General features: G+C 41.0%; 1 protein-coding gene across 3 annotated transcripts in view; it reads left to right on the top strand.

Moving 5' to 3' along the window:
• Positions 1-16,133, top strand: part of LOC117462176 (voltage-dependent R-type calcium channel subunit alpha-1E-like) — a 42,653-nt gene that overhangs the window by 2,504 nt on the left and 24,016 nt on the right. For all 3 annotated transcript variants that reach the window (XM_071206323.1, XM_071206322.1, XM_071206324.1), the window contains exons 3-6: positions 13,478-13,581; positions 14,316-14,474; positions 15,711-15,901; positions 15,985-16,088. In XM_071206323.1, the coding sequence (XP_071062424.1) occupies positions 13,478-13,581; positions 14,316-14,474; positions 15,711-15,901; positions 15,985-16,088 (558 nt within the window). The remainder of the gene's footprint in view (positions 1-13,477; positions 13,582-14,315; positions 14,475-15,710; positions 15,902-15,984; positions 16,089-16,133) is intronic.

The following is a 16,133-nucleotide window of genomic DNA, read 5'->3' as shown; positions in this document are numbered from 1 at the left end:
ATCATCAATTCTCTTTGCTCCAGTCTCTGAACAGAGGTTTGAAGGTAGGTTCAGTTTCCTCAGAATATGCCTTTTATGGTTTTAGAGACTTAATAGGATCAATTGTACCCAAATGTACCAAGGAACACGGAAAATATAAACCTGGTTGTGGAAGAAGTACTCAGATGTTCAAATTAGGTAAGATAAATAATAACACAATGTAAAATGATAAAGTCCTGTAAGACTTTACTTAAGATTACTTAATTCCTTATAAATATATATTATATTATTAGATTCTAATTATTGATTCATTTATGCGTTCAACACTTTAATGTTGCAGATAGTGAAGGTAAAGCTTGTTTTTAACTTATACTGACGGATAGTTTAATATGTAATAATAATACATCATTAATAATGTATAAGTTGTTTATTTTGGATCTGAATCTGTAATGTAACTAAATCTATTAAATGAATGTAATGAAGTTAGAACTGCAACATGTAGTGCAGTAGAAGTATAAAGTAGCATAAAAGTAAAGTCGCCGATAAATATAAATATTCCAAATGTTACAGAGAGGGTTTAAATCATGCCTAATATGTGTGTGTGCTCTTGTAGGTAGGCGTCCAAATGCTGTCTTTTAATTCTGGATTTGGTTCGACTCCATGATGAATTACAAACTCCACTGGTTGTATGAGAGTGTGCAGGCGAGGAAACGTTTTAAATGAATGCTCAACAACTCATTGTGCAATTAATTTGGACAGAAGTCATTTTTACTTTACCAGGCTGTGGCTGGTGAACCAAAAGATTAATTTGGAGACACTGATTGTCAAGTCATGTCGGTGCATTCATGCATGTGATGCTGCTTGTGTCAACGGTTATCAATGTTGTTGCCATCGTGCTTGTTCTGCATTGTAAAGGCGTTTAATCCCAACGTCAGACACATGGTTAGCAATGGTGACCCTAATATTCTTTACTGTTGATATGTTGTTCTGCTTAAGCATATATATTAACACCCCGTACATCCGCGGAAGTGTGTGTTTCCATGGCACAGTCAGGCTCTGCAGTCAGCGATAGGTGGGTGGATAAGTGGCATGGCAGTTGTGTCTAAAACATGCTTTGGTTCACCCCCAGGACCTCTGTGTATTAAATGTGAATGCAGCGCTTTTATGCAAACACGTTTTAAAAAACAGATGGATCAAAGGGAGTAAGAGAGAAGAAAGGAGAGTGGAAACAAAGGGGGGCAAATGGTGATGGAGAGTCAGGAAAACACATATTGAGAACACTTTTGTTCCCTTTAAGACATGGGTTAAAGGAAATTAGTTGCGCAATAGTTGTGCATTGTTTTGCTTGATGCTTTTTCTGGTTAAGTGTACAGTATTCAGCATTCAGGGGAGATTGCTGCTGGCGTGTTGACATCTCATTTCAACCTGACACCCACAGCTTTCTCTTTCTCAGTATCTCTTATTTCTCAGTCTATCTTCCTCTGGCTGTCTTTCTCTCTCTGCCTCTTACATAAAAGGATCATCAGCATCACATTTGCAGACCAGTTAGTGCCGGTCTAAACAGCTGTGGTGTTGACAGATTTCTACTGAATACACAGGGTTAAAGTGTTTAGTCCGTAATAATAATGTCCTTCGAACATTTGTTCTCTTAACAGTACCGGTTGATTTGGTATTCTCTGTTAGGCATCAGTCATTGTTTGCTGCAAAACATTTTGCTTTCGGTTTCTCAATAATCGGCTCGTTAGCCAAAAATAAATGAACAAAATGTTTGGTACAAAAAGCATCAGCTCGTTGTTCACTAGTTGTGAATTTAAAACAGTTTGGGACTTACAGTGCTGGACTGAGGAAACGTGTCGTCAGTATAATTATCTTTCCTAATCCTTCATAGGCAATTTGTGATTTAAACCTTAAAGTACTAGACTAGAAACTATGTATGAAGATGCAAATGTTTCATGTACATTTCCAAGCAGGTTTTTTTATTTGTAAGTAAACACAGAGTATGGTGTTTCAAATAAATACACTCCTTGTACATTTTAGCACTTGATTTGTTCTGTTGTAACCGCCCAGATATTCACAGCTGCAGGAAACTGTTCTATTTAACCGCCCATCAAGCATACAGCAAGTGAGTGTTGCCTAAAATAGAGATTTGGCGTAGGATATCACTTGAAGGCCAATGGTGCAAGTTGTGTAACAGTTTCATTGAGTTTGTGGAGGTCGGAGCGAGCTGTGGACCCAATTACAGTCCTCCAAACATCGCTGCTGGGAACATGTGAAAGTGTGTGTCTTACATAAGAATCATTGTCAAGGATACATTTTTAATATTTATTTTCTCAGTTAACTGATTTATTGTTTGCCCTTCACTACATGTTATATAAGAGAGACAGTAAGGGATTTATTCAAGTTGAAAATGCCACGAGGAAACCAGGACATATTCACATTCGATGTGTAGAATTTTACCTGCTTATATTGGTTGTTGAATTAAGGTTCTGTGGATCGACAAATCATAACAAACGTGTGTCTGTGAAGGTCAAGCACAGCATGAATTACAGCACACTGTGCACAAAGCAAAGACATTGTGATACTTTACTAACTGACTCACACAAGTCAAATAATATTTATACAAGTTTTAAGCTTTGAGTCTTAACACAAGATAGGAGAAAAGTGTAATCATTGTTGTTTTTGAGGCCACCAGTTTGGTAAAGCTATCAATGCAGTTCACCTTTAAGAGGCCATGAACTACATTTTTTAAATATCAATGAATCAAATGATATTGTGAAAGGGTTAAATCCCACCCAATCTGCAGCTCCCTTTTATGGAGGTTCTTACCGGGTTTTAGCTCATTGTTTAGCTGTCCGGCAACTACACTGTTTTGGATCAGTATCTCTAATAGTGTATTTTTGGTGACAGCTGTTTTCCTGCTCCGCTGCAGGCAGAATGCAGATACAGTTAGCAGCTAGCTGGTGAACATAGAGGAGCATTTAGAGACACAGATATTACAGTCAGGAGTTGGAGACCAAAAACTGAGCTAAAATAGATTTAATGTATTCATCAGGGGGGCAGAAACATGAATAATGAATGATGATATTGCCCCATTATTGCTCAATGTGTCAATAACAAAAATGTTTGTTAACCGTTTTGCTATACCGACTTAGAAGGCTGCCCCCAAGTGACCAAAACAATGGTAACTGTAGGTTTCATGAGAAACATTACATAAGGATAGATAGACAGTAGTGCCTCACCCAGAATAGCTGATGCATTTGATTGAATAGTTTGAAGTCTGATCTGTTGCACCTTTTACTAGGCTACTGACAGGGTCACCAAAAAATGTGTTTCTATTGACTCAGCTGTTGAAGTTAAGCTCTTGAACTGAGAAAACGACTGAGTGTAAAACACACACAGTTGTCGGTGTACTTTCTGCAGCCGACAGATCATCTTATCAAATTCCAGACACATCTGGTAACTGATGACCTGGTTTCCTGCCACCGGCCTCTATGACATGTGTCATAGAGGCCGGTGGGGAATAAAATCTAGGCCACTGGGCCAGCGCTGGCGGCATTCATTCCATTTTCATATTATTGAATTGATAGAAGGGAATCTGCTGGGACATTGAGCTCAATTAAAATCCTTAATCTGGGCAAATAATGTGTAGCAAAAAGGACAACAGCTAGATCAATTTACGCACAGACCAATTTAAATCGGGGATTTCTAAAATGGTCGATTATATCCTGCGGCAAGCAGATGGCACATGTGGACTTGATGCTTTGATTAGAAGTCAAATGTCTCCCAAATGACGTGTGCCTGTGCATCACTCCACTTTTAGGGCTGATGATGGCACATGTTTCTTGTTTTCTTGTTAGGTTATTTCTGACATCTCCCTGATATGTATCCCCAGGTGTCACTGTCAGCTTCCCATCATGTTGTGTTACAGATGTCTGCTCTCCATTGTTGCACCACTCTGCTGTCGCTCTTACACAGTGTGACACCTTGCTAAAGTCGCTGCTCTTTATACAGGATGAATAATTCAGCTAGGTGGGAGTTGGGAGTGATTCATTAGCCATCTGGCTCAAAGACAGACACACAGGAGTGAGTCATTGGCCACTTTCACCCGTGGACTGATTGGGCGTCACAAAACTGAAGGCAGCGTTTGAAGATGGGTGGGGTCTGAACAAGGGAGTTTGAAGTTGCAAAGTGGACAAAGGTCTCCACAACATACGGCACTTGATTCGGCATGGCATCAATTGTGATTGCAGTGCTGGTTTGGCGCAACAGCGGTAATTAAAGTTTAAAAGTCTCAAAAATGCTACAACTACTGTCACAAACTGGATGAATGTGAAGTATTTTGTTAAAGGAGGATGAAAGCGTAATTAAGGAGCACTATTGGAGTGACTTTGATGGTTATTGGACTCAGGATGAATTCCCGCTGTATGAAGAAATTAAAGGACGGCCACAAGTGGAAACAATTCACAAAGGGATTAAACTGTTTAAAACACAGGTTCAAAGTAAGCCGGATTTTGCCGATGTGTTTATGTGGATTCAAAAGTCGTAAATAATCAAAATGGAGGAGACCGATCTGATCGGAGCAACTGTGACAAATAATCCAACTGAAACCGGCATGGACAATGACTATGTTTTAAAAATGCGCTTATCCAGCAAAGCCTGGTTTGGACACTTTACGGACAGAAGAAACATTTATATCAAAGAAATAATTATACATTTTTGTATTTTGAATGCCTTTAAACTTGAATTTTTATTCAAATGAATTAATCAATTATTTTTTGTATTGTAATGAAGAGACAAGGCTTTTAGTGACAATCATGTATTGAGTTACAATTATATGTAAAAAAAAAAGTCTAAATATGATATTTGACCTCAAATCATCTGAGGCCTGGCGCCCCCCCTGTGATCTTTGGCGCCCCCCAGGTTGGGAACCACTGTATTAGAATATGTTAATGGTGCAACACAATCCTGGAGGCTTTGGCTTCAGGGAAATTATTAGTCTGATGTCACGCAAAAATATTTTCAAACATTGCCAGGAAATTAAGATTTAAACTCCTGACAACTTCATGTGTATTATGCAAAGTGTTTAAAATATCATGTGCAGTGGTCTCCACTCTAAATATAGTCTCATAATTGAACTGAACGAACAATAGCATACAGTCCCAGGTGGCTGTTCTTTGGGAACACATACACCTGCCCATTATTCTGACTAATCATTACATTACATTGCATTTAGCGGACGCTTTTATCCAAAGCGACTTACAATAAGTGCGTTTGATCAACAAAATACAAACTTGAAGAAAACAGAATCATATAAGTACATCAGGCTTCATAGAGCAAAAACATTTCAAGTGCTACTCAACTGGCTTTAGATAAGCCAGCCCTTTTTAGTATATAAGTGCTTTGTTAATAGTTCTATCGCTCGAAGTGGAGTCGAAAGAGATGAGTTTTCAGTCTGCGCCGGAAGGTGTGTAAGCTATATGCTGTCCTGATGTCAATGGGGAGCTCATTCCACCATTTTGGAGCCCTGATAGCAAACCCACGTGTTTTTGCGGATGGGAACTTGGGTCCCCCTCGCAGCGATGGTGCAGCGAGCCGTTTGGTTGATGCAGAGCGGAGTGCACGTGCTGGGGTGTACGGTTTAACCATGTCCTGGATGTAGGAAGCGCCAGATCCATTCACAGCATGGTACGCAAGTACCAGTGTCTTGAAGTGGATTCTAGCAGTTATCGGAAGCCAGTGGAGGGAGCGGAGGAGCGGCGTGGTGTGGGAGAATTTAGGAAGGTTGAAGACCAGACGAGCCGCTGCATTCTGGATGAGCTGCAGAGGTCGGATGGCACATGCAGGTAGACCAGCCAGGAGGGAGTTGCAGTAGTCTAGGCATAAGATGACGAGAGCCTGGACCAGAACCTGCGTGGCTTTCTGGGTCAGCTGGGGACGGATCCTCCTGATGTTGTAAAGCGCGTATCTGCAGCAGCGGATTGTAGCAGCGATGTTTGCAGTGAAGGACAGGTTGTTATCTAGGGTCACACCCAGATTCCTTGCAGTATGAGTCGGGGAAACAACAGAGGTGCCGATGTTGATAGTCAGGTCAAGAGAGGGACAATCTTTTCCCGGAAGGAAAAGCAGTTCAGTCTTGTCAAGGTTGAGCTTGAGGTGATGATCAGACATCCACTGAGAGATGTCAGCTAGACAAGCAGAGATGCGTGCGACGACCTGGGTCTCTGAGCGGGGAAAGGACAGAATTAATTGGGTGTCGTCAGCGTAGCAGTGGTATGAAAAACCATGCGGGCTAATGACTGATCCTAGCGAGTTTGTGTACAAGGAGAAGAGGAGGGGACCAAGAACAGAGCCCTGAGGGACCCCTGTAGTTAATTGACAAGGGTCGGACTCAGACCCTCTCCAAGTTACCCTGTAGGTACGGTCTTTGAGGTATGAGGTGAGGAGGGAAAGTGCAGAGCCTGAAACTCCAAGTTCTTGGAGTGCGAAGGAGGATCTGATGGTTCACCGTGTCGAATGCAGCAGACAGGTCCAAAAGGATGATGACAGAGGAGAGGGATGCTGCTTTAGCAGTGTGCAGTTCTTCAGTGACAGCAAGGAGGGCAGTTTCTGTGGAGTGCCTTGAAACCAGACTGGTGCGGATCCAGAAGGTTGTTCTGATGGAGATAACAGGAGAGTTGTCTAAAGACAGCGCGTTCAAGTGTTTTAGACAGGAGCGGGAGGAGAGAGACAGGCCTGTAGTTTATAACATTTGACGGGTTGAGAGTGGGTTTCTTTAGGAGAGGGTTTACTCTTGCCTCCTTGAGACTGTTTGGAAAGTGACCAGAAGTTAGAGAAGTGTTGATGAAATGGGTGAGAAATGGTAGAATATCAGGAGCAATAGTCTGAAGGAGGTTTGAAGGGATAGGGTCCAGAGGACAGGTGGTAGGGCGGGCAGAGGTAATGAGGGTAAGAACCTCACTTGGAGAGAGAGGAAAAGGAGGTCAGTGTGCCGGTTGAAGGTGGCTCAGGTGACCCAGCGGTGAGTAGAAGTGAGTCAGAAAAAGAAGAGCGAATATCATCAACCTTTTTTTCAAAGTGGTTAACAAAGTCGCTTGACAGAAGGGAGGAGGGGGAAGGGGCTTTGGGGGGGTCCAGGAGGGAGGAGAAGATGGAAAATAGTTTTTTGGGATTGGAATAGGAAGATTGGATCTTATCTTGAAAGAAAGTGCTTTTTGCCTGAGAGATCGAAGCAGAGAAAGAGGAGAGGATAGCCTGATAGGTTAGGAGGTCGTCACAGTGTTTGGATTTCCGCTCTGCTGCTCTAAGGACGGTTCTATTAGCATGCAGTGCATCATTTAGCCAGAGAGCAGGAGGGGACTGACGAGCCTGCCGAGATGTGAGAGGACAGAGAGAGTCCAGAGAGGATGAGAGAGTAGAGAGAGTTTCTGCAGCAGAGTTTGGAGGCAGAAATTGGAACGAGTCAGAGGAAGGGAGGGCTGAGAGCATCGATGAGGCAAAGGTAGAGGGGGAGAGGGAACGAAGGTTATGGCGGACAGGTGCAGGATGAGAAGAGATTAGTTCGTTATGTTTGGAAAGGGGTAGAGAGAATGAAATGAAGAAGTGATCGGATGTGTGGAGCGGGTTTACAGAGAGGTTAGAAGTAGCGCAGTTCCTTGAGAATATGAGATCAAGGACACTGACAGCTTTATGAGTTGGTGGGGACGGAGACAGTGAGAAAGCAAAGGTGGTTAACAGAGATGTTAGTTCGTCTATCTTCCCCGTCTGGAGGTTGAAGTCTCCGAGAAGTACAGCGGGAGGGCCAGTTTCAGGGATGTGTGAGAGGAGATGATCTAATTCCTCCAAGAAGTCCCCCAAGGCGCCTGGTGGACGGTAGAGAACAACAATGGTTAATTGTATAGGATGGGTCACTGTGACGGCATGGAATTCAAAGGTGGAAGGAGTGAAGTTAGGTAGCTTGAAGAGGGAAAAGCTCCATTTGGGAGAGAGCAGGAGACCAGTGCCACCTCCTCTGCCAGTGGGTCTGGGTGTATGGGAGAAGGAATATGCTGTGGAGAGAGCTGCTGGGGTGGATGTGTTGGATGGAGTAATCCACGTCTCAGTGAGAGCAAGGAAATCCAGAGACTGCAGGGAAGCGTAGCCAGAGATGAAGTCAGCCTTAGGAACAGCTGACTGGCAGTTCCACAGGCCACCTGAAACTAGATGTTGGATGTCAGTGGAGCATGTGGGATAGACAAGAGCAGGCCAGTTATATCGATTACGAGATACACGGGGCCAGTGATAATTGCGAGAAGACACATAAACAGGAATGGAGAAAATACACATGATTATAGCCTGAAGGGCTAAACAACCAAATAAAATAAAACACCAGCGATACTTAGCTCAATCAAAGTAGGATTTGCCTCCTCTTTGACTCCCATGTCTTTGCCAGTCTTAGCCTGTCTGACGCTCCAGGAAAGTGCTACCTAAAATGGACACCTGATTGCTGAGTTCTCACAGCTGATGGGCCTCAATCGAGACTGGCTTCCTCCTGACTCGTTATTGTCTTTTAAGTCAATTACATTAAACCCTAAGTTATAAAGTTATGAGTTTAACCCTTAATAGAGTTACACCTACTCAATAAAGCTCTTAGTATTCTACAAATGTTTAAATCAAAGTTAACCCTACCAGTCAGTTAGTTCAGTTTTAAGGTTTTCAGTCAAATTACTTGTCCCAAGTTTCTGCCTGACGGATACTGTAGCGGTTTTGAGATTTAAAATCACAATTTCAGTCAGATCAACTACAGAGCATTGATACAGAGTACACACACTGAAACAGAGAAGTCTAAAAACAGAATGTTACTCACACAATTCTAGAAGTGTCCAGTTGCTTTCTTGTCAAAATCGAGTTGCACACTAATCATGAATACATCTTTTTTTTTTCTGTAATCCCAATTAAACAGAGCAGTATTAGTGTTGCCATTAGACACACAATGATTTTTTGTCTCCAGATTTCAATCAAAGCCATTAATTTGTTGACTCATAATGATGACATTGACTCAGCTGTACATTACCATACAGAGCTGTGTGAGCGGTGAGCAACGTGATGCTGCTGATTGCTATAGTTTTTGGAGGCGTTCTTGGTGTAGGTGTAGGTGTGTGGGAGAGCCTGCATTCTGTGCATGTAATGAATTCAGCCTCTCCAGAGCCAGATTACTTTAACACTGTGCAACAGTGCTTCACTTAAGGAGACAAAGAGGAAGAGATTAGCCTCAGTATGAACATGAACTCGCCGCTGAATCGTTATACAGTTGAATCTGTAGAGGTGTTTGTGACTGTCCTCTGTGTTTTCTTGTGCCTTTGCTGTACTGAAAGCCCCGACAAAGTGATACATTTTCCAATCTGCATTTATTCTATTACAATTTCTCTACTGTATGTCGGGGTCGTTTTCACTCCCGCAAAGCTGGATGTTTTTGGAACTTTTGAAATGCAGGATAAACTTGGCCAATTAAGTTAACTAGAAGAAATCAAAGATATAAACTGAAACAGACTTAAGATAAGAAAAGAAAATGTTAACATCAATACAACTTTAAATACAATGTTAATTCAAATTCGGTTTTTGAATGTGAATGTTAGTTTCTAAGAGCAATTGGCGCTGCTCTGTACGAACAAGGTGTGAAAGGGTGAACGACTTGTAGTATGCAAAGTGATATGAAGGATCGTAAATCCCTGATAAAGCGCTATATAAATACAGTCCATTTACCATTTATCAATCTCTTGTTCTCAGTGTTTGGAATGCAAGCAACTTTTTCAGAGGATTTAAGAGGTCCGGCTGTCTCATGTACAAGAAGGTGAGCAATATATTTTGATGCTCCGTGATTAACTGCGTCAATCAGAAAACAGCGGATCATAGTATTCTAACTTACTTGTGGTGAAGTCATTATTACATTTAAACCTATCTTGTCACAAAGTTGAAAACAATGTTTTAAACTGACAAGTATATGTGGGGATCATGCTTCACAAGATACCACAAACAGACAAAAATATTTGCCTTAATGTTGAGCCTCTGCTGAGCTCTAAAGTGCAGCCTTGAAGGAGTGCTGCTGCCTTTGTTCTGTGTGTTCGGTTTGAAGGCTATTTCCGCAAACTCCCACTCCTCTGCTCCCGCACCGTCTCTCGCTGTGTCATCTCTTTGTCTGACACTCACTCACTCGCTTAATTGACAATAGTTTGATTTGATATGCTGCCCTTGATAGCTCGTTATTTCAGTGTAGAAAAAAATCTCTCAAACAAAACTATACCTTCCTTAGTAATCTGACAGAATGGACCGTGCAATATTTACTGGTATGTAAATAAGGATACAGTATGCTCTGATTTATACTTACATTGGACTGATCGCCCAACTAACCAATTATTTCTAACACATAAATAATACTGATGTCATATTCCTGAAACAGAAAATGTATGTTACGGTGAAGCAAGCAGGACCCAAATGCAGATAACGCTGAAAAAAGCCTTTATTTCAAGGATAAAATAAAAATAACTTGGACAAAACAGAACTCTCACCGGTGAACTTATTCACAAATAAAAGACGAACCAACACTGAACACAGGAAGAGACAAGACTAAATACAGGGAGGGGTAATCACGAGACGAGAAACAGCCGGGCAGGGGAGGAGAAACACAAGGGCCACAGGTGAACACAATCAGACAATTAGACACACCAGGGAAACTAACGACAGGGGGAAAACACAGGAAGAAGGACCAGACAATATACAAGGAGGACAATACCCATAACCAGACATACACAACTATAAACGTGACATAACATGAGAATCCTGACAATGTACAACTTTGAGTCAACATTAAAGCATAAAAATGTGGCGTTTGAAAGTCACTACAATGTTATTTCCCAGGTTGTAAGAAAATACGCTGTCAGGTAGTATTTGGCTACTGCAGCATTTTGCAAACTTGGCCTGTACTACATTATTAATTGTCTCTATCTTTGGTACATCAACATGCCTTCAGTATCCCTTTAATATTTGTGTTTTCCCAACTTGTAAATATCAGTTTCCCCCCAGTGTAGTCCCCAGTTTTTTTCCAAAGAAATTAAAGAATTTCATGTGGTTGGTCTATGAATGAACCTTGCTACAACACTTCCTGTGAATTCTCCTAAAAAACTAGTGTAGTATACCTGGGGAGGTTTTGTATTGGGTTGTTTTAAGTTTAAAACATCACGATCAATTTACTTCTTTATTTGGATTACTACTCCACCACCAAAAGCATTCCTTTGTGATACAACACTATCCAACATTAATAGCCCAATGTATAGATGCTAGTTTACATTGTAATGTGGAAAGAAAATGTACACACACTTAGGCAAAATAATGCAATTTTTTAATAAATGTTTTAAATTATCTACAATTATCGTCTTTTCAGGTTTTTCTGAAGAAGTGTGAACGTGGCCTCACACATTCACTCGCTCATTCGGCCTCGCTCCCTCCCACTGCTTTCAGGAGAGATTCTGCGTGGGCTTACACTTGAGTTTCTGCCATGTGCTTTCTACCCCCTGCTTTCTATCTCTCTCTCTCTCCACACACACACACACACACACACACACACACACACACACACACACCCTCCCCCATAGTTTCTAACGCCGTCCTAAGATATTATGAGTTAGTATATTTGTATGGTGAGTTAAACAGAGAGAGCAATCTGGGGATAATTTGCATTCCTTGGATAATTTACACAAGTTAATTCAATTATTACTTGAATTGACATTGACCCTCTGACAAAGTGAAAGCTTTAATGCTTGTGGTTCACCGAATTGGCTCGATTGATCTCACCTTGAATATATGGAAAATGTGTGGCAGCGACATTGTAGCACTTTCTCATCATTATGTTATACATCTTCCTCTAATTTAAATTAATATAAAACCGTATTTGTTTCCATTGCTACACGAATCATTCACCTTCATGATTTGTGGTGTATGTCGGTAAGAGATTGCCTGCAGGTTGCTCGTGTTGCCGTTTCATATTGTTTGTGTGTAGGTGGAGGGACATCTGTGTGTGTGTGTGTGTGCGTGTGTGTGTGTGTGTGTGTGTGTGTGTGTGTGTGTGTGTGTGTGTGTGTGTGTGTGTGTGTGTGTGTGTGTGTGTGTGTGTGTGTGTGTGTGTGTGTGTGTGTGTGTGTGTGTGTGTGTGTGTGTGTGTGTGTGTGTGTGTGTGTGTGTGTGTGTGTAGATGTGAGTAGATATGCCTGCCAGGTGTAGCTGTGCATTCGTTGTCTCTCACCGTACGAGTGTGGTACATTTAATGGATATTTCATTTTCATTTCAAACCTTTATTTAATCAGATTGGTCCCTTGAGATCATAGATCTCTTTTTCAAGGGAGACCTGCAGCATATAGGTTCCACATGAAACATAAAACAATAAAGGACATCATACATTATATTTACAGGATACATTTACATAGTTATAGACATTTACAAGTGCCCATAGTATCAACGAGCATTACATTTAGCCTAGCTTTAAAAACATGCAGTACCCTCTCAATGGCTGCATTGTTGTCAGCATTACATCCAATCAGTTTGTTTTTCTCCTCTTCCTGTCCTTGAGCTTCATCCTTTTTGTTACCTTTCACCTATTTCTGTGATTAAATGTATCCAAAGACACAGATGTTTACATTCATCTCAAGAAAGCAAAGAGCTGGGCTAGATTTATCTACCAATGTATCTACTCATGTATCTACTAATTTATCTACCTGCACCATTTTCTCCATTTTAACCCACATTTGTTTTCCTTTTCAGGTCGGCACAAATATATATTAATTGAACTCTCTTAGCAAAGTACGGTACCACTTTACAATAAGACTACCTGTATAAAGGGTTTACGAATAGTTTGGAATTAATTTATTAATTAGTGAGCCCACATGTATCTGTACTGCTAAGTCTTATACTGTAAGCTACCTAGCTTACTTCGTCTTCTTCATCAGCCAGCATCCTTGGTATCTGTTCACTGAATTGATGCTCACTAAGTAGCCAATATAAGGCTTAGTCATCTTGCAAATAGTGAGCCTGTGTTGATGTATGAAAACCATGTTAGAACTGGTTTATAAATGGTTCTTAATGATTAATAAAGTGTTTACAACCTAATTCATAACCTAATTATAAACCCGTTATGAACCTTTATAAGGTTAGTCTTATTGTAAAGTGGTACCCAAAGTACTATAAGAAATATAACAATGTAGTGTTTGCCAAGCAGCCCTACACCATCACAAATATCTGTCTGTGTGTGTGTGTGTGTGTGTGTGTGTGTGTGTGTGTGTGTGTGTGTGTGTGTGTGTGTGTGTGTGTGTGTGTGTGTGTGTGTGTGTGTGTGTGTGTGTGTGTGTGTGTGTGTGTGTGTGTGTGTGTGTGTGTGTGTGTGTGTGTGTGTGTGTGTGTGTGTGTGTGTGTGTGTGTGTGTGTGTGTGTGTGTGTGTGTGTGTGTGTGTGTGTGTGTGTGTGTGTGGTCCATCAGGATTATGGCCACTGCTGGAGCCCACATGAACATCCCCGTTGACCTTCGGACCCTGAGGGCGGTGCGAGTGCTGAGACCTCTTAAACTCGTCTCGGGGATACCCAGTGAGTCAGCCACTGATCCCTGATCCTGCACCGTGAGGTCGAACTAACTGATATAAATGCAAATAACACATCATTATTCTTTGCAAGTAAACATTCAGAAAATTGCATTTGTTTTTGCAAGAAGGTGCTCAATCCCTTTACTGTGCAAGGCAGACCATCGATACGATTGTAGGTGCATCATTTCAAGGTTTAAGATGAATGTTGAGGTCCTTATGAGCTTGGAGCCTGTGAATTTTGCTCATGACATTTTCCCAAACACACCAATGTATTCAAAATCTATGGTGTCTGATTACAAACCTGTGAAACACAGCTAAGATATGTAGAAACATTTCGGAAAGCAGGTGTATTGCAGTTTATTTCCCATTCCGAACAGCTCATAACTGCATTTATAGTGACAAGACTGCATTCTGTTGTTCATCTTCATGGAGTTAGGTGGAAAGAAAAACTCATGGCAGAGTCTGAGCCTACTGAATATGTTCTCTTAAGTCTCAAGCTGAGTTTTGGCAGGACTTTACTTTTAAAGATTCAACTGCTATCACTGTGGTGATACAAACGTGTGTTGGAGAAATACAAAATATACTGTATATGCAATTGAAATAACTTACGTTTTAGTGCAATTAGCATGAACTCTTAATGAGCAGAGAAGAGGCACTGACAAATACATTTCATTTACAATATTGCTAGGAAAACTACTGTGTTGTTATCCCTGACTTTTTCTTTGTGAATGCTTCAAGGCCTGCAGATTGTTCTGAAGTCCATCATGAAGGCCATGATCCCGCTGCTACAGATCGGCCTGCTCTTGTTCTTCGCCATCCTCATGTTCGCCATCATTGGTCTGGAGTTTTACAGTGGGAAGCTTAACCAAAACTGCCTGCCATCTGTCGAACATCTTGGTGCGTTTCTTTGTCTTGTGGATCAAGGAGGGCAGTCATCTCTCTTGCTAAAAGAGTGTGAAAGTAAATAGTTAGACACAAGTCAAAAGCTTTGGATTCAGTCCTGAATTGGCAGATGTCTTAAAACACTTTCTCAAATATGTTCTTATTGTGTTGGGATTGTCCTTGAATTGTTGGCTCCTTTTTTTTGTGTTAATCACTGATTCAATCTGGATTAAATCAAAAGACATTTCCGTTGTTTGTAGAGGGGCAAATGTTGTCACTAAATCAAAACAAACCTCTCGATGTCAGTCTTTCAGAATTAGAATAAAAGGTGTAATTCACATTCAAACAACAAACATGTTCACCCTTTAGTTGTAATGCTTAGAAGGCATAATGATGTCCAACAGCTTAAGGATTCATTTTGGCTTGACTACCCCTCCATCTGTGTGCACCTTCTGTCCTGAGGGGAGACTGCTTTTAACACAAAACTGAAGCAATTGTCAAACGTTTTTCGATGATGAATTATTCACTTTGATAGGTTAGCAGCAGGTACAGTACACCAAAAGTGGTTTGCTCAAATGTCTCAAGCAGAGGGTGTGAATATCTTTGTTTGAGACTCTGAGTATTTCATAGATTACAGAAGCAGTGAGCTAAGAGGTATTATTAGAGTTGTTGCTGGCTAATTTAGCTACTGCTTAATTACTCAACAACTACTCTGTAATCACGCGCCACACCATAGCATTTATCTCCCAGCACCACTCAAAGATGGTTTTAAGATTATAAACCGAAATAAGTATAAACTGTATTTAGAACAGGAACATTACCCTTTTTAATTTTCTAATATTCACAGAATATTCAAAGTTTAAAAATACCCTCCAGACATGTTTTAATACATGTACAAATATTTACATACAATCTCATTTATGAACAGAAGGGGACTTTAAGATATATTTGCCATCACTGCAGAATGCATAATCTGCTGTAAAAGTCTTATTAGAATAAATAAGTAATAAAGTAATAGAATAAATGACGTGAGATAATATCCAGTAAACAGATCATACATTGTTCAGAAACTCAGTGTTTCTTTAGAATATTGTTCTGTAGAGATCATTCTTAACAACAAAATATTTGTTGTAAATAGAACAAGTTGTGGTTACAAACACGCAGGATACACAACATAAAGTTGAATAAAACAACGACAGCCATCATGAGAGTTTGTGTCTTTATGTAACTATATGTTTCCTTTCTTTGTAGAAAATCAGACGGTTGACTCGTCAGAGTTGGCGTTCGCCTGCGGAGTGAGGAAGTGTCCGGAGGGCTACGACTGCAGCGACACCTGGATCGGACCCAACGACGGCATCACACAGTTCGACAACATCCTGTTCGCTGTGCTCACCGTCTTCCAGTGTATCACCATGGAGGGATGGACGGCCGTTCTCTATAATGTGAGCTTCAGTTCTGCTGAAAGGAACGAACCTCAAAGCATCAGGAAGTTGTTGTTTAATGACATGAATGTAATGGGTTTCAGACCAACGATGCTTTGGGTACCACATGGAACTGGATGTACTTCATCCCTCTCATCATCATTGGCTCATTCTTCGTGCTGAACCTGGTTTTGGGAGTCCTGTCCGGGTGAGTGTGACTCTTCCTCCGTGGATAATAACACAGGTGTTTAGG

This window comes from Pseudochaenichthys georgianus, chromosome 17, assembly GCF_902827115.2.
Source record: "Pseudochaenichthys georgianus chromosome 17, fPseGeo1.2, whole genome shotgun sequence".
Lineage (NCBI taxonomy): Eukaryota > Metazoa > Chordata > Actinopteri > Perciformes > Channichthyidae > Pseudochaenichthys > Pseudochaenichthys georgianus.
The sequence above is the reverse complement of the archived record's forward strand: the minus strand, read 5'-3'. Positions and strand labels throughout refer to the sequence as shown.